The 19,322-nt window shown below is 40.3% G+C and overlaps 1 protein-coding gene and 1 long non-coding RNA gene across 6 annotated transcripts; one reads left to right on the forward strand and one right to left on the reverse strand.

Annotated features, from left to right (window-relative positions):
- Positions 1-880: 880 nt before the first annotated feature.
- LOC147818780 (uncharacterized) lies at positions 881-19,316 on the reverse strand. Of its 2 annotated transcripts, none has more exons than XR_015437637.1 (7): positions 19,195-19,316; positions 4,174-4,311; positions 3,431-3,720; positions 2,990-3,071; positions 2,509-2,612; positions 1,107-1,746; positions 881-1,029 (listed from the first exon to the last, which is right to left on the reverse strand). It is a non-coding gene; the product is annotated as an uncharacterized LOC147818780 (long non-coding RNA). The 2 variants fall into 2 exon arrangements; XR_015437636.1 differs by having other exon boundaries at positions 3,431-3,795.
- On the forward strand, positions 9,937-16,321 carry LOC147818781 (uncharacterized). Of its 4 annotated transcripts, none has more exons than XM_087175631.1 (14): positions 9,937-10,096; positions 10,772-10,977; positions 11,116-11,253; positions 11,372-11,510; positions 11,599-11,993; positions 12,033-12,142; positions 12,540-12,681; positions 12,796-12,939; positions 13,022-13,110; positions 13,876-14,066; positions 14,164-14,564; positions 14,708-14,807; positions 15,443-15,641; positions 15,737-16,321. In XM_087175631.1, exons 1-14 carry the CDS (start codon positions 9,974-9,976, stop codon positions 15,871-15,873), a joined length of 2,514 nt encoding a protein of 837 aa, XP_087031757.1. In that variant the 5' UTR covers positions 9,937-9,973; the 3' UTR covers positions 15,874-16,321. The 4 variants fall into 4 exon arrangements, with proteins under 4 accessions (XP_087031757.1, XP_087031758.1, XP_087031759.1 ...); XM_087175632.1 differs by having other exon boundaries at positions 11,599-11,981; XM_087175633.1 differs by having other exon boundaries at positions 11,599-11,969.
- Positions 19,317-19,322: the final 6 nt, after the last annotated feature.

Raw genomic sequence — 19,322 nt, forward strand, 5'->3', positions numbered from 1 at the left:
GTGGGTCAGTTCCATCTGTTTCCTGCTGAACACCGTTTGATGTTAAACTGGTCGATACTTTCACCTGTGAAGGTGGTGACTGTGCTGGAGCTGAACACATTCTGCTCTTCACATGTTGTTACTGTCGTCCATCAACAACAGTAGAAATGAAGCAAAAGGCAAGAAAGTGAATGTGTGAACACTGAGGACAGAGAATAATAAACTAGAAAACTCCTGGAGAACTTTTGAATGTTCCTGCTGCTTGGTGCCTGAACTTCACTCCCCGTTTCAATCTGTACAAAGGACGTGACTTTCAGTTTCGTTCATGTCGTAGAGACTCGTCCTGAAACTGACCTCAGTCACTGCAGCTGTCCCTCAGAAAGCCTGAAGCTGTGACGACTGAACACAATAACCTCACACTGATGGTTTAAACACAAATGTGTCCCCACAACCACAGCAAGACATGTACACACACATGTTCATGTACACACACATGTTCATGCCCCAACAGAAGTTGATCTGCTATAAGTCTATACCACTACATCCCCATAGAGACGATCACTTCTAAGATCAAACTTTTATGACCTATGACCGCTTACCTTTTTGAGACTCTTATTTTGAAAGTGTCTGTGCTTCTGTGTTTGGCATAACTCATTTTGTAGTTTAATTCAACCTTTTTAAACCTGCAAAATTAATCTGAATGAAAAATTCAAGTTTGCGCACATAAAAAATAATTATGTTCAGCGACAAGATTTGTATTTGTTCAAGAAGAATATGAATCAAGACAAATGCTCAGTGGTGAGGTTAAACAAAGACAGGGAAAGAAATGCTTTTGTGGATGTCTGTGCAGTGTTAGGTTCACTGAATGTAGGACCACAAGATGCAGGCTCAGGACACCGAATAGGATGGGAATCACAAGTTTATTTTGTAGAGAACCAGTAAGGGGACTGAGGGCCGATGTGGATCCAGGCTGTGGAGTTTCCAGAAGGTGAGTAGCTGAAGCAGAGCTGGTTGATGAGAGGAACGGAGCCAGAAAGCAGGACACAGGAACTAGACACCGGAGAATCACAGGTTAGAGCCAAAATCACAAAAAATACAAAGTAGTCAAACAGTAGTCTGAGATTTACCACGGGTGGGTAACGGACGATCTGGCGAGGAGTGGAAGAATGAACTGGTCTTTTATCCTGCAGCAGTTTAGGTGGCTTGATTGTGAGATGAGGAGCAGGTGAGTGATTGCAACGGTTGTACAGCTGATTCCAGTTGACCTCCTGGCGCCGCCCCAGCTCCAGACAGACAAAGACACACCCACAAAAGGAGAAGGGAAAACATGGAGAAAACACAGGACCGTGACATGCAGACACAGCAGAAAACTGTAAAACTCCGTGTGCGACACCAACAACTGCAAATTTTGACCCTTGTAACGTCAGACTGTGGAAACAGAGTTTTACAGTTCTCTTCTCTGTATCAGGACACAGATGTTGACAAAACCATTTCTTCCTGTTACATGTGTTTGTTTAACTTCACCACTGATCATTTGTTCATAATTTACATTCAGACTTGAACAAATACAAATCTCTTCCTGCAGATTTATTTTACAGGTTAACAAATGTTGATTTACAACTACAAACATTGGAATTGTTAAGGTCACTTTACAAGCTCAGCCATTTTGACCCTAATTTGACCCTATATGTATGGGGTGGAGTAATGTGCGTGACTTACCATTTCTTGCTGGGCAAGGTGTGGTTCTGGCCCGAGGTGGATTCATCCCTATGAAAACACCAAAGGAAAAATAAGGACATGTCAAGCAGCTGCTCTTTTGACTATGAAATGTTTCTGAAGCATTCTAAGGACTTCAGAAGATAAAAGATGAATCAATCATCCATTTAAACCTCATTTCGCATATACTAATAAAAACAAGACTTAATAAATCTGAACAAGTGATACATGTACATGTGAAGAATTTGTAGTAGAGATCCACATCATATATATAAAAACAAACACATTAGTGGTGAGGCAACACAAAGACACTGGAAGAGGAAGAGCTTCTGTCAACGTCTGTGTCACATACTAAGCTCAAAATTCCTGCAAGTGTGTGACACTGAGGTTACAAGTAGAATTTACATTCAGGTGTGAAAATAGGATCTAAATTCAACTTGCAACCTCCATACATTTGCAGATTTATGAAGGAAAGGGCAAACTGCAGGACACATGGGTGGGAGGCTATAGCAGCATGAGGACGGGATGATGACATCACAAAGGCAGACTCTGAAAATAAGGTTTATTGCCAGGTAAGTTTTCACTTACAAGATATTTGGCTTGGTGTAGCATCCAATTAATGTATTCATAGGAAATAAATACTGCAACAGTCAAATATAAAAAATAAAACAATGAAACAATACTACACAACTATGAACAAAAGTGTTTTAGAATGACAAAACTCCTGCTGGGCAAGATGTGCAAAAGGTATTGATTAGGGGATGTGCAAAAGATCACAGTATAGACAATATCTGTCATGTGCAGGGATCATACCTCAAGGTGTTGATGTAATGGGGTTGATGATTGATGAGGCCAGATGCAGAAGAAAAGGCTGGTGCTGGTCCATCACTGGTGATGATTAGACTGGACTTCTGGTCCTGATACAGACAAACATGTGATAGGACAATTCCTTTAGATCATACAAGTTCTTTATATTCAAACATGTTAGGTTTGTAGTGTGAGTATAATAAATTTTGAGGATGGATATGAATATGCAAAAATACATACAGTATTATATTATGAGATAAATGCAAGGAAAAGAAGGGTAAACAACTAGAGGTGTGATAAGAAATCAATGTACACAGACTATATAACCAACAGATATGGATATACTGTAAAATACATAACCAATATAGGCAGTGGTATATTCATTATTAAGAATCAGTAGTATGAACATGTTTACACTGTGGGTCTGATTTAATCAGTGGTATAGACAAGTCTTACTTTTAAAATTGAATGACAGCATGTTACTCACCTGGACCCTCCTCACTGTGTCTGGACTCTCTGCTGTTGGTGAGACAGGTGGAGGCGGTATTGCACCTGTACTGGCTCAGGTCCTGATAAAGACAGAGGGATGCTGAAATCTCCTGAGAAATGTAAAGACCTACTGCACTTTCAATCATGGCTGATCTCCTAACTAATGTAAAGTGGTTACAACATGGTGAACCAATCGCCGTGTATTCACTGGGTCTACTGGGTCCATACAATCTCAAGTTACAGTCAGTTACAAAATGAGCCTAAAGTTACTGACGTCACTAGCTGCACAACAGCCGAGAGCAACAGACACAATCATAGTAACCGCTAAAACGTCTGTCCACAACGTCAATATCACCACCTGAAATGTTTGTCGGTACGGTTTGTCAGTCGTTGCGCTGATTATACCTTTAGCTAAAGAGCTAATGTTGACGCTACTCACCAGGCTAACAGGAAAGTTGTGAGCTCGGCATCAAACAGCATCTCTTTACTCTCAGAGCTTCTCCAGCGGTGGAAAACCACATCGAGATTTACTCGTGTTGCTTCTTTTCTTCGCCGTTGAACGTGGTTTCTTGGTGGGAGCGGTCCTTCGGGATGCAGATGAATATAATCTTTTAGGAGGGTCAGCCATTCCTGTGTTTCTGTGATGCTAACTTCAAGCGCTGCCGGAAGTAGTTGTTCTTCTTCGTGGGACTGAGGGCAGACTTGACGCTCCACTGACCCACACGGCGTCTAGTGTCACAAAGTGGTATTACAACACAGGACAGGTCGAGGCTGGCTGGTGAGCATGCGCGTTTCAGTAGATGACTGAAATACAACAGATGGAGGTCTTGATCATGACATCATCAATGTGGCTGCTTCACACACGGTTGATAGTGTTAATTCATTTTTTGAACATTTCAAACTAAAGTTCTGGCCACATCTTATATTGCACCTTTACAGCACAACGACCAAAGCTGACATTTAAAAGTGAAGCTACATGTTCTTTGCCCACATTGCAAACTAACTTAAAGTTTTGACACTTTGTTTAAACAAAGACATTTAGTTTAACTTGACTGATAATGACATTTGATGCATACAAAACATTTTGATTTGCTGTTACAGTATATAAATATATGCTTGGAATATAAAATACAATCATGCTTTACTTGATAAAATCTGTGATGTACAAATGTTTGTATTTACCCATTTTGCATTCAGGCCAGTAGATGTTGCACTGTCCACATGAAGCATCAAGATATAAACCCTTTGTGGAACCACTGTGCAGAGAAAGTAAAACCTCCGACGCTGTGGGACTCACATCCAGTACCAGGCAGGTGACTTCTGCAAGCAAAGAAGATACAACAGTGTGGGAGATTTTACTCACCGAGTATTTCACTAACTGACGGGACTGCTCACAGAGCCAGGTGTCAGTTCACTGCAGCCATGTTGGTTTTTAGCATCTGTATATGAAGTCATGGCACTGTCTCCCCAGTCACCTTATGTTGGCAGTCTTTATTTAGATATTATATTTATATTAGATATTAACAGGGATGCTAATTTTGGCTAGCAAAGAAACAGGCTTAAAAAAAATTAACTGCTGACTCCTCTGAGTGTCTTTTAGAACAACTGAACGCAGAACAAGAAATTTTCAGGCAAACAACATGTTGGAGCTAACTTTGATGAACTGAAAACACAATGACAAGTCAAATGTCCGACACATCACTCTGAGGACATATCCGGATTAACAGGCAGGTCCACCTGTGTGTCTATCACTAAAGCCACCCTGTTTTAACTTCTATCATCTTTTAAATAGGACCGTAATTTAAAAAAAAGATGAATTAAAAAATCAAAGTTTAATGTTTGTCCACATATGTTGTCAGAACTATATGGAGAATACTGTGGAAAACAAGATCAAACTGAATTAGAAGATACAAGCTAAAAAACAACAGACCCCCCCCCTCAGCTCCACAGCCCCCCTCTTTCAGAGGTGACGTCATCACCTCCTCATTATAGGAACCTTAACAGGCAGATAGACCAATGGAGAAATGCCAGTTTTAGTTCTTCAGATCATCCCGGGGCTCTGAAATCTCTTTGTCTTACTTGTAACTGTAAGTTACTGACGCATCTAGCTGGACAGCGGCCTCAAGAACAGGCTGAATTCTACTACATAACTAAAACGTCTGTGGACATCATCGCTCATACATTTATGCCACTTGATGTGTTCGTCAGTACGGTTTGACATTTGCACTAATGATACTTTTCACTACAGACCAACTCTAATAAAGTCCTGTTACCTTCTGCGGTTGAGGCAAATAAAGTAAGAAAGATATTGTGTTTCTTTAACTTTATCTCTGATCATTTTACAGTAAATCCAGCTGAAATCACAGTTCAGTCTTTGTCTTTCCCTGATGTGTTTGGTAATTTTGTCAGACGGCGTCATGGATATAAAATCAGGATTGTTTGTCTTGTCATGTTTCTTGGTCAGACTACAGCGTACTCGTCACATTCCTGTCACATGAAAATGATCAGTTGATTCTCAAAGCAAGAATGTTTAGTGATTATGTACGACTTACGTAGGTATGAGACAGAAACTTCCACTTTCCTTCACAAGACCGAGAGAACCATATCGTCGCAGCTGTTGGCAGCAATTGTGCGTCACCAGCTTGCAAGTAAAATTTGGCAGCTTTTCCCACAACAATCTAAGTGCATTGGGTGTGACACCTGGAGAAATGCAGAATAAACAAGTACTAGAAAAGCAAGAGGCCCAAATGGGTGTGCACACCATTCAAATATAGTTTGCATGGGTGTTTTTTAAACCTTTGAGTCATTGATACCAGATACCGCCTGAGGTGGAGGAAGTAGTTGAAAACTGCTGTAAAAAACCGACATCATTGAGTTGTAATTGCATTCCTCCTAGTATCAGCTGGTTTCAGCTGAATTCACAATAAAGCTGTTCTCACTTACATGTTTTTCTGTTTCTGTTGTCACGACAACGGAACAAGTTTGAAATAGTGACTGAAACGTGGTCCATTAAGACGACATGTTAACCAGCAGTCGCCCAAGCTGCTGCTAAAATCCTGATTTTATAACCATGACGTTCACATCAGTTAAAGACAAAGTTGTAATGAGAAAAAACTGTTTTCCTCCATTTCGTGTAACGTTTTCTTTTAATCGGACTGGATGTTCTCTTTTAATGTATGAACAAACCGTATGAATTGATCTCCGCAAATAAATGTACACTTGATGATTAAGCTTAAGATAAACATACTTTGTACCCTGGATGAAATTTGAACTGTCTTCTTAAACATGTGTATTTGATAGTCACTGTATAAAAGAGCTAAGTTAGAGATTGGAGGGTGTCCAGACTCTTGATACCTTGTGGTGGAGAGAGACTGCACCCTATTTGGCCAAATAGTAATGTGTTGATCTTTGCCTCCGCCTATGATCATTGTGTTGATTGCTGGTTGTTCATTTTAATTTGACATATTGTTCAGTAATAAATCTTTGAATCTCGACAGACTCATTTTTGTCTGCTTTCCTCACCTTAGAGCAAAATTGCCTCTACAAAAGTCTGAGCTGTGATTTCACCAGGATTCACCCAGAGAGGAAGTTAGAAGAGACACAATATCTTTCTTATTTTGTCTCTCACAGTTCAACCGCTGTACTTCCTCAAAAAGTGTACGGCGCCTTTATTTACCTCAACTTCCTTAAAGTCTGACTTCAGGATTCCTTGAAAACAGTTGCACAAAACACATTTAATTTCATGCTTAAGGTTTATTTAAAATGTTCCCCTAAGTATTTAAGCATTGTCTCCTTATTTTGGTCTTATATTGGGGGGGGGGGGGGTTGAGCAGATGAAAGTGGATCAAAGTATCTTTAATCCACTAAAATTGGTAAACAGTGTTCAGCATGGACACAGGTCGTCTGGGAGGGACTGGGAGTTGAGACTACCTAACGTTAGCTCGGCATGTTTCTCTGATAACTTATGATCCAAACGTTAAGGAAGTTTTTACCAGTAGTTTTTACCAGTAGCTGAATTATCACAGAGGTGTCCTCCTCTCCATAACCAACAGACCAGGGGGTTAAAACCAGTAGAAACACAGAATAAAGCAGTCTAATGTTATAATTTAGATTTTCTCTGATGCTGTTCAGCGGACATCGGATGTCAGGGACCGGCTGGGAGCCAAGCCGCCCAATGTTTGCTTGGCTTGTTTCTCTGATAACCTAGGAACCAGACATGCGACGTCTAAAATCCTTCATCTGGTTAAAATATATAGTTGAAAACCAACAAAATCTTAAAAGTATATCTTAAAAATGTTGGCTTAAAACCTGATAAAAAGTCAATTTGGAAACTTCTGGTAGGAAACCACAACGTCGACCGACTCATTGACAGGAGTCCAAATGAAACGGAGCATTACCATGATTAAAATGTGGGATCTTTCGAGGTTTGAAAATTGCTGGAAACATTTAGGATAATGTAGTTAGTTCAGTACGTACAGCCCACAGAGGGGCTAGCATGACTGTTGATTCTTAGCCTTGTGCATTTATTCACTTCATGGTCAGTCTCAAGGAAATTTCATTGAAAATATTGGAGTCATGTTGCATGTAGGTAGCTACATATAAATATCTAAATAGAAACAGCTCCTTCTACACAACAGAGTCACTCATTTGCATAGAATGCAGTTGTAGTTAATGATCAAGGAATGGGGTTTGGCTTAACTTTGTTAAATTCTTTTTTTATTCTGTAGTGGTGATTGACGGTAAAAGTACATATAATTATCAAATTAGATAATTACCAAGCGCAGTGCCAAGTGATGGTTTCACCACAGTCCCAGCCCTCTGCATGACAGCCTGCAGCTTGAATGTGATACAGGTGTTTGTTCATACTTTAGAAGTTAATCTTACATGTGTAATCACCAGGCCCATAGTTGTTTCTATACATTACTCTGTCATCTGTCAGTTGTTTATCTTGTCAGTCTTAGAGAGGTTTAGTTGATGCTGGTGTTCCTTCATCCATGTGGATGTCAGAGAGACAGTTGGGTCATCTGGTGGGAACAAGGTGGTGTTTATAGCAAAGAGGAGGGGTCCCAGTACTGATCCTTGGGGCACCTCTATAAGGGCGGGACGCGGGGGGTACCAACCCTCTGATACAACCCATAGGCTTACCGAACCTCGGTTGTCATGGTTACAGTAATAAACATGCCATCTGTATACCTATCTACCTTCATTTCAAGTGCAAGTTTTCAACAATGATCACGTGTTGGTTTTCTTCTTAAATTGTTTTAGTTTTTTCGTTACCGCAGTGATCCAGATTAGGCTGGTTCTGTATTCCAACATTTTATCAACCCCAGCTGATGAAGTACAGTATTACTTCAGTAGGGCAGGTTTGAGCTGCTGATGGTCAAGAAAAATATCTCTAACATTTAAGTTTAGTCCTGAGAAGTCCATGTACTACTTATTATTTATTGGAGATAAAAGAGAAAGGTGATTGAATTTAATTAAACAGTGAATGCCTGTCGACACATCACGTGCAAATTACATTTCTAGTTCCTACTGCAGTAGATGTTTCCAGGACCACAATTTGCCAGGATGACACACACACACACACACACACACACACACACACACACACACACACACGAAAACAAAAATGAAAAAAAAATCAAAACAGACATTAAAATAATACGACAAAACACAACAACCATTAATTCAAGAGACACACTTCAACCATTTGGCATGTGGGATCTTTCGAGGTTTGAAAATTGCTGGAAACATTTAGGATAATGTAGTTAGTTCAGTACGTACAGCCCACAGAGGGGCTAGCATGACTGTTGATTCTTAGCCTTGTGCATTTATTCACTTCATGGTCAGTCTCAAGGAAATTTCATTGAAAATATTGGAGTCATGTTGCATGTAGGTAGCTACATATAAATATCTAAATAGAAACAGCTCCTTCTACACAACAGAGTCACTCATTTGCATAGATTCCCAGGAGGATCCCTCCAGCGAGTTCTGGGTCCCCCCCGGGATCTTCTCCCAGTTGGATGTGTCTAAGAAACCTCCAAAGGAAGGCGCCTTGGAGGCATCCTTATCAGATGCCTGAACCACCTCAACTGGCTGAGCCCAGACAACCCTACGGAGAAACTTCATTTCAGCTACCTGTAGTCGCAATCTCATTGTTTCGGTCACTACCCAGAGCTCATGACCAGAGGTGAGGATCAGTACGTAGATCGACTGGTAAAATTGTTCTGGTACAACGTCTGCATTACTGCTGACACTGCACCGATCCGTCTCTCGACCTCCCGCTCCATCTGACCCTCACTCATGGACAAGATCCTGAGATACTTGAAGTCCTTCTCTTGGGGCAGCAACTCACCCTAGACCCAGAGGGGTGGTTCCTGCCTCTCCTTTTTAATCTTCCCTCTTCTTTTTAAATTATCAGTACGTAAAAGGACACAAACGTATATATAATATGGATTGTTAAATGAGAAATGAATCAATTTGTCTTTAATGTTCAGGTGAACCGAACCATTGTCTGGCCCCTCTCTTCTTATATCCAGACAAACATCCACATTTAAAGAAATTCAACCACATCAGTTGGAAACTGTCTTTAAAATCATTAGAGGGGGAACTGTGCAGGAATGTACGTTGAAGAATAATATCATATACAGTCCCCTGATTTTTTTAGGTTCATAACACTCACGATAAGAACTCTCTTTCTCCCCCGCCAGATAAATAAAATTAATTAGTCTTTGATAAACACGAATCAGGTTTAATAATTGAGGTATGTGTTGTTAATGGAGGAATTTGAACAAGGCGTTTACGGTACAAAGTGTTTGGTTTGGTGAAAACCAGTTCTTAGAGACGGAGCTATTGTTCTCACACATAGTATTCATTCCTTTTAACCTAACAGCACCGGGTCCAGCTTCAGTTCTCTATATAAAGGGCAGCAGTTGGATGTGAACAGCAGAGAATCTGAAGACAAAGTTCAGTTCTAGACATCATGGCTTCCACACTGGTGCTGCTGGTCCCAGTGCTCCTGGTCTCACTGGTTACCGCTTCACATCACTTAGGGGGAACCGCGACCTTCACCTACAGAGGACAAAACCCTGACGGATCACACAGGGTGAGAGATATGATAACGTTATGTAACATTCACTGTAGATCATGTCATATTCTGGGAATCTCCTCTCTCATTACTTTTTATTATTATTTGTATTATGTTTGTTTTGTTGGAACATCATTATTGTAGTTGTTCTGACAGAATACAGACAATTTTAATTCAGTAAATTTCTTGAGTCTATTTTATCTTTTTACCTTGTTCAACATCTTTGAACAGGCTACACAGAATTATTATTATTATTATTATTATCATTAGCCTTTTCACAGCACCTCATCAAGAATCTAATGAAAGAATAAATAAATAAAATATTTTAAAAATAGATGAAAGTTATTTTTTTGTGAGTGCTTGGGGGTCATGTGACATAGGCTTTATACACGTGTCCACAACACGTACAGCAACAGCGCTCCCACATTTCTTTATCTCTGGCTTTAAGAATGGAAAAATAGTTTTGCTTTAAATTCCAGTTTTCATACTCGCTGACAGCTTGATCCAAGGTGTCCATGGAGAGTTCAGATTGTGTTCTTGTGTTTTAACTTGTTCATGAAAAAAAGGAGAATGCTGTATGATTTCTTTTGCAAATGAAGTTAGGGTTAGGAGTTGGATATCTGGATCACTTGGAGCTGGACGACCTTCTGACTGTGATTCAGGCTGCAGTTTTAATTTGCTCTTTTTCCACAGGTGGACATTCGCAACAGGGACACGTACGATGGATGTGGGTCGTTTCTTGACTGGAACTGTTACAGTGGCGACTGTGGCGTGAACAACAGCAGTCGGACAGGTGTGGTTGACGAGAGTGTCAATTCACCGGCCACTACCTCACAATGGTGTGAAACTGAAACAGTCGTCAGGAAGACTGTGCAGACTGACAAACCTTTTCAAGAGAGGTGGGTGTTTTTTTATTCTTTATATAAAACGTTTTAATATTGTTGCTGCTGTTCGTAACCTTTGTTTATTACATAAAGTCTGTTCAGTTCCACACATCTGTATCTGCAGTATTGTAAGTGTTGTCTCCACACTAACAGGGCAGCTTCCTGTTGCTGGATTGCAACACGCAACTCGCTGAGAGACTGGAGTCTGCTGACTCTTGTGGATCTGGGAACAAGATCTGACACCAGAAAACCAAACAGATCACCAGACATTGCCATTCTGCCTTTCCTCCGGTGAGTTTCCTGCAGTCACCATGAAACTACTAACTAACCTCTGAGAACACCCTCCTGTTTTCAACTGCTGATTTCATCTCTTGAGCTTTACTAACTGGTGTGAATGTGTCTATTCAAGAGTTCCTGAGAACTGCCCACGGACATACAACCTGATGTCCTATGATCCTGATGACGACCAGGTTCGATGCCGACATGGAATCCTCAGCGAAAAAGAGTGTCACGGGTGCAACCCGCCTTCAGGCTTCCACTTGGATCAGGTTAGTTGGAAAATCTTTTTCCTAATAAATTATATATTAATGGATTGATGCTCTGCTTCTCTTAACTGCTAAGTGTTCATGTTTTTAGGAATCTTGCACATTACACTACTACAACGCAAGCGCCCACCCAAGTGTTTTTGGATTTGAGTTGGTGGTGGAAGACTTCCCGAGACGCGACATCACACTGACCTACTCAGACGGGTCCAAGTACAACAAGGCTCCACTGCCTCGGTTTAGGGGAAGGAGAGCCGTTTCCCAACAGCCAGGGGGTAGTACAACTTATGGGCCATCAACTGCACAGACCACAGGATTCATTTCTTCTACTTTGTGGTTGTCTACATCCGAAGCCACAGTCACAGCCTCAACAACAACCACAGTACAACCATCCACAGCCACAGCCTCAACCATAGCCACAGACCCACAATCATCTGCAGCCACAACCACAACCACAACCACAGCCTCAACCACAGCCTCAACCACAGCCTCAACCACAGCACAATCATCCGCAGCCACAACCACAACCACAACCACAGCCTCAACCACAGCCTCAACCACAGCACAATCATCCGCAGCCACAGCCACAAACAACCCTGGTCCTCTCAGTAAACTGCCTTTGCAATTCTCTGTACTTGGTAAGGAAGAGTTTACTTGTCCTCATACATGTCCAAATGAACTCATACTGAGCAAACAGCTGCTGTAGCCTCTACTTTACAAATATTGACATCAAGAATCCAAATGAAGAAAACTTTGAGCAAAAACCTGATTTTAAAAAAATCTTTAACGTTGTATATATTCAGTTAACTGTTGTGTGTAATGTGTTTATGAAGCTCCACGGCTCCATTTCCAAGTCATGATTTGTATATTAAAGGTTTTAGGAGGATTATTTAGCCTATGACGTAGCAAGATTTTCTCAACACATGCAGGAGGATTCAAAGCTTTTGTTTATGACAGTAGCACAGCGGCAGTTCACTCATAGCTACTGAATTTTTATTGCACTTTGGGATTTAAATTGATCTTTTTTAACTCCAGTGGACCCACCTGCTCCCTCATGTAAGTACGGAGACTTCTTGCCCAAGTTAGTGGATCCAACTCCTCAGAACGGAGAACAACTCTCCGGAGAGGTCAACAAAGAGCTGGAGATCAGAGTCAAAGCCTTTGCTTCAAAAGCAAAGTAAGTGAAAACCAACACGTTCAGCGAGGCGGCAAAACGTTGTCATCATATCAGCGTGTGTTACAAGTGAGTTAAATCAGTGACAACAAAGAAATGTCTTTTGTTTTCACACAGAATACAGAACGTTATCCTCAGTGGGCCGCAGAACATCAGCAAGCACAAGAACACGCAGGGCGAGTTCGTCATCAGGTGGACGCCTACGGCTGACGACGTGGGAGCTTATCACCCAATCTGCTTTGCGGTTGAAGCAGTGAAAACGTGAGCCGTGGGTTCATTTCCTCTATGACAGATCAGTGTTTGTGAGAGAAACCATCATTTAACTTTTTTACATATTTTGCAGGTCTGCTGTGAACAGCATAAGCAACGGCACGGTTCGAGTCTATCAGTCTGAGATGAGGTGTATCGTGGTGAAAATCAGGTCAAAGGATGGTGAGACTTCACAGTTTTCTTTTTTTCTTTAGGTTTGTTTTCTCATTTTGTTAATTTTATTTGAGAGCTGCCAACAACACCAAAAAAGTGGTAAACACTCAAAATATCATTATAGTACAGTTCAGGGTTGTAAAAAATATTGTTTTTCTACGTAAACACACAAATGCAGCAGAAAAACATCATAAATAAAACTATAATAAACTCTATTTGTATGTCTTCAAATCACTGAAAATATTAGTGATTCACAGTTTTAAAAATGTTATACAATGAGCTACAGTGATAAACATGGAAATAAAGTTATGTTACTATAAATAAAACATGCTCATTGTATTCCCCAGGGAGTAGACAGACCCCAGAGGGTTAAGATAATATATTCCTTTATTAATCCCACAGTTGGGAAATTTGCAGCGTCACAGCAGCAAAGTGGAAAGTACAAAGAAAGAAAAACAAACTGCAAAGTGACAAAAAACCAAATACCTAAAAAAGATAAATAATATAATAAAATATAATTTGTACAATTAAATACTTAGATATACAAGATACAAAATACAAAAAGTAGCAGCAGATAACTTGTTGACAGATAACTTGTAACTTTACTACCTACAATTAATATCAATATGAAGTTAAATATATACTATAATATTCAGTATATTTTGACATATATACATGACTGAATTTAAAAATATTTCCATCTAAAATGATAAAATATTTACAGATATGAATATTTTCAGTCATAATAGTTAAAATATACACATGTCGTTGCAGTTGAATCCCACGTGGTCTGCAATGAGTCGACAATGACAGTACATATTCTCAAATCGACGCTGCATGGAATCACTGAGGATCATCTGAAGCTCAGTGATTCCACCAACACCGCCTGCAACCTGTCGACACACTCCAACAGCACCCACGTCATCGCCGTCGTCCCCCTCAACGCCTGCGGCACCCAGATCGAGGTAACGAGGGGTCGTTTGTTCCGTCACGTTACCGGTGTTTCCTTTTTGTTTTCGTAAACTGTGTGAGGACTGAATGCCTGACTTTTTCCCCCCACAGGAAGATGATGAGTTCCTCACATTCAAGAATGAAATCACCAGCGTGGACAAGAGCACCGACCTGATCACCAGGAAGCACCAGCTGGAGGTGAACTTCTGCTGCCAGTACCCCAAACGAGGAAACATAACACTGAGCTTCACGGCGCACAGGGAGAACGTCACGGTGTGGGACAAGGGCTACGGCACCTTCACCTACAACTTCGAGTTCTACCCCAACAACCTGTACCAGCAAAGCATCGACGGAGGCTTATACCCTCTGGAGTATTACCTGCAGAGCAGGATCTACATGCAGATAGAGGCCACATCTTCACTCAACAACACCGAGCTGTTCATCGACTCCTGCAGCGCCGCACCATTTGACAACCCCAACTACCATCCAACCTACCCCATCATTGAGAATGGGTATGAAACATATTAAATGTCTCTTTTCCACTTCTAGATGATTATCTCCTCTCATCCAACAAGTCAGCATTTAAAAGTCGTGATTTGGCAGCGAGTGCAGAGGCGATGTTCTTATCTTTTTCTTTTTTCTTTTCTTTGACCAGGTGCAAAGTGGACCCAACTGTTGAGATCTACACACCCGACCACAACAAACAGTTCAGGTTCAGCATGAAGGCCTTCAAGTTCATTGGACTATACGACCAGGTGAGTAGTGAATTAGTTTGATCAGGCGACTGTAAATGTCTCCTGTTGTAATATTTTCTAAATGCTTGAAGAGATACTGCCACATTTTGGGAACTACGCTGATTCAGCACTACTCTCATGCCTGTGTAGCCTAGCTTAGCATAGAGGGCCCTGACAGGGGCAAAAAACAGAATAGACGCTCCTCTATAAACATGTAACATCTAAAACAACAAGATGTAGTTTTACTGGAGAGTTCCTGGAGTTTTACACTTTTAAATGAGATATTTTGCACAAGTTATTGAGCTTTATAGATGCTGCTACATAGATTTTGTGACTAGGCTAGCTGTATGCTAACATAAGATAACCAGCTCATTTTTAAGAGACAGATGTGAGAGTGGAGGTGGTTGAACTAGTCCTTTAAACAAATTGCAATTCATAATTTTCTTTTACATAGATAGATATATACTTTATTAATCCCTTAGGGGAAAATCAGATGTCCAGCAGCGCATTAGTAATAATAATAATAATAATAATAATAAAAGTTTTGAAAATGACTCAGATGAACAGTAATTGAGGATTAAGAGGAGCAGAGGTTTGACCACAGGAGGCAACAGTCTGTCTGCTGATATAATGACATTGTGTCTCGTTGTGTTCAGGTGTACGTCACCTGTTCAGTCCTGATGTGTGAGGCAGGAAACCCCAACACCAGGGCCTCGCAGGGCTGCATCAACTCCACATGGACGAGCGGTCACCATCACATCGGAAAGAGAGAGACTGTCATCCAGAGCACGAACCACTTCATTTCCCAGGGCCCCCTGCGCTTGAGGAGATCGGTAGAGACCCCCGCAGCCACAGGTATGAAAACAGGTGTTTCCTCAACAGCACACCTGCGTTATTTGAGTTCGATTTTGGACACGACTGAATTCAAATTGTGTTTCTCTTTCCTCCAGTGACCAACCCGGGCCTGAACCTGAACCTGGTATTCATCGCTGGCTGTCTTCTTGCAGTCATCGGCATGATCTGCGGAGTGGTCACGTACAAGGTCAAAATGTCAAAGGTCAACTACAAACCTCTGCTTGAAAGTTAAGACAGCGCTTGAAAACTCAGTCTTACATGAAGTATATCAGAATATTTAAACCTTTAGTTAGATGATTTTTTTTCCAGTAGGTTTTTGGGTGTTCATGTATATCTTCATTCACACATTTAAATGAATTAACCTTACTTATACCTCATTAGAAATGTCCACAGCTACATGTGTATAAGCTGTGGACATACCGCAATCAGGAGAAATATATCTGTGCAACTGGAAAATCATAGAGAAACTTTAATATGAAATAACACTGATAGTACTACAGCTGCTCTGTTAATGTTATAAGGTGTGGGATGACAATTATTATTTATAACCGATTCTATTTGTATTTACTACAGTATGATTTAATGCAAAAATGTTGATTTTTATGTCATAGTCATTATATTTAAGGTTTTCAAAGGCAAATGAATGTAAGAAACTTAACAATAAAATATATTCACGCATATTTTTGCTTTTGTCCTTATTAATTATCTTTCCTCTCTCACACACACAAACACACAGATATTTCTAATAATGTATTATGTATGCTCTGTTCTGAAGTTATTACTGAATTTATACCATAACACTGTCCTGTTGCTGAACCTCGTCACATTTCAGACACACGGTTTATAAACTAGAATCTGTTACATGTAGGAAAATATACAGACCCTCAACTCAACTCAACTCAACTTTATTTATAGAGCACTTTAAATACATCCAAAGCTGACACAAAGTGCTGTACATAATAACATGAAAACAACGATAAAATAGCAAATAAAAAACAATAAAAGCAATAAAACAAATGCCGTCTCATGCTGGATCAAAACCAAGGAATAAAAGTAGGTTTTTAGATGGGTTTTAAAAATGGACAGTGAGGGAGCTTGTCTAATGTGGAGAGGGAAGTCGTTCCACAAACTGGGAGCAGCAACAGAAAAAGCTCTGTCTCCTCTGAGCCTCCGCTTAGACCTCGGTACCTCCAGGAGCAGCTGATCAGCTGACCTGAGGCACCGGGCAGGAGCGTAGGGGTGAAGCAGCTCAGAGAGGTAAGGTGGGGCCAGACCATTTAGGGATTTAAAAACAAATAAAAGAATCTTGAAATGAACTCTAAAAGGCAACCAGTGGAGGGAGGCCAGAATGGGGGTGATGTGCTCCCTCTTGGACCAACTGGAGACGTGCAAGGGAGGACTGACTGACTCCATAATAAAGTGCGTTACAGTAATCCAGCCGTGATGTGATGAAGGCATGGATTACTGTCTCAAAGTGCTCTCGTGCAAGAATTGGCATCACTTTTGCCAGCTGCCTAAGGTGGAAAAAGCTGGACTTAACAACAGCGCTAATCTGTTGGTCTAGTTTAAAGTTACTGTCCATTTTAAAACCCAAGTTAGAAACTGTTGGCTTCACATACGATGCCAGAGGGCCCAAATCAACAGGAGGGGGATCACATGAACTATTGGGACCAAGTACCATCACTTCTGTTTTTTTCTCATTGAAATTCAAAAAGTTTAAAGCCATCCAGGCTTTAATGTCATCAAGACATGCTAGAAGTGGAATCAGAGAGAAGGCATCTCTCTTTTTCAGTGGCACATATATTTGGCTGTCATCAGCATAACAATTGAAGGCGATTCCGTGCTTTCTGAGAATAGAACCCAGAGGAAGCAGGTATAGGGAGAACAGCAACGGCCCTAGGATTGAGCCTTGTGGAACCCCATAATACAGAGGAGCGGGGCCGGACTCACATCCAGCAAGGCTTACGCACATGGTTCTGTCTGCCAGGTAGGACCTAAACCATTCCAGAGCACTACCAGAAATTCGAACAAGGTGCTGCAGCCTAGCTACTAAAATATTGTGGTCCACTGTATCAAATGCTGCGGTCAAGTCCAGCAGGACAAGAATCACATAATCCCCAGAATCATTTGCCAGGAGGATGTCATTAAAAACCCTTATTAGAGACAGACAACTAATTAAGCAGCAAACAACAATGTGAATCCATAAGTAAAGGAGGGTTATAAACTGTAAAGGCAAACAGCAATACTGTCACCTTGGCAAGTGTTGTTGATGTAGCTCTGAGGTGTATAAATTAGAGACTACTACTACTAGAGGTGGCAAGATGAGACAAGACTAGATGAGATATGATAAGATGAGATGAGATAAACCTTTAAGGATCACCCGTAGAGGAAATTCAAATTGACACAGCAGCACAAAGGCACAAATGTAATAAAGAAATAAAATAAGAATAGAAACAGAATCTAGAACAAATAAAGTAAATTAAAAACGATATACAATGACATAGAAATGCAAATTAAGTCTCAAGCATGTAACCACCTGATGAGTCATCACCAAACCTCCCTTCACAAACTGCAAAAGCAAATTGTGAGCTATCAAAATACTTAATTTTCTCTCCATTGACTCATCATTTCAGTATTTGTCTAAATGATCTGCACTTTTTTATTTATTCTGCTATGTTAAATGTTCAGTAAATTTTATTTTCCAACCAGCTTGGGCAACATCCAAAATTCAATATATTAATACAGTCAAAATGTAAGTACTGGCCAAATATCACCATCATTCATTCATCATTTTATAAACCTGTATTTATATTTCTTATTTTTATTGTATTTCATTCTATTTACATTCTTTTATTCTAATTACTATTATATTTTATTATTATTATATTTATTATTACATACATTACTGCATTGCATTATACAAGATATGTGGTGTTGATAAACCACAAGATGGCGCCACTATTGTCTTTATTGTGAGTCCTACATTAATACGTATTGTTTTATCAGTAATTTCATCTGCTGCAGCTGAATGTAGGTCACTCAGTGAAGTAGTTACATTTTTATAACGTTACTCAATATTATATATTCTGTATTATCTATGATAAAGACGTTTGACCCATCAACCCGTACTGTTTACCATCATTTATGGGGATGAGTTACGGAGCTATTTGCAGCAATTTGAACGTTAATGCAAAGAGGGAAATGTAAAATTTTAATTTCAGTTATATTATATTGTAATTTTACCTTTTTTGTTGCTGAAAAAACTTCTGTAGCAGGTTTTCTACAAAGAATTAAATGTTTTAAAAAAATTGCAATATGAAATCATAAGGTTTTCATGTTAGATGAAATATATGTGGATTCATATGTTGTTATCAACAGTTTACATTAGAATATATACCTTCATAAATGACAACTCAGTAAAGGAAATAGCTCATGTGACTGTAGAGGTAATGGACCGTAGTTCGACACTGTGGCCAATGAATAAAAAAAAAGTCTTGTGGACATTTAAAAATTAAAGTTTTCTCCCTGTAACTTCAGCTGTGTGGATTCTTACCTGAGAGAGGAACCGACAGAGGTGCTGCTTTTCCCTTTTCCTCCTGTTGCCGACCTGGGACGCGCTCCCTTCCCGTGGACTACCCGGCTAATGAGAGGCGCTAGCGACGCGGAGCCCACCATTGGCTG

Source organism: Seriola lalandi, unplaced genomic scaffold (assembly GCF_002814215.2).
Source record: "Seriola lalandi dorsalis isolate HSWRI2012SDOR001 ecotype SW California unplaced genomic scaffold, Sedor1 jcf7180002054478, whole genome shotgun sequence".
Classification (NCBI taxonomy): domain Eukaryota; kingdom Metazoa; phylum Chordata; class Actinopteri; order Carangiformes; family Carangidae; genus Seriola; species Seriola lalandi.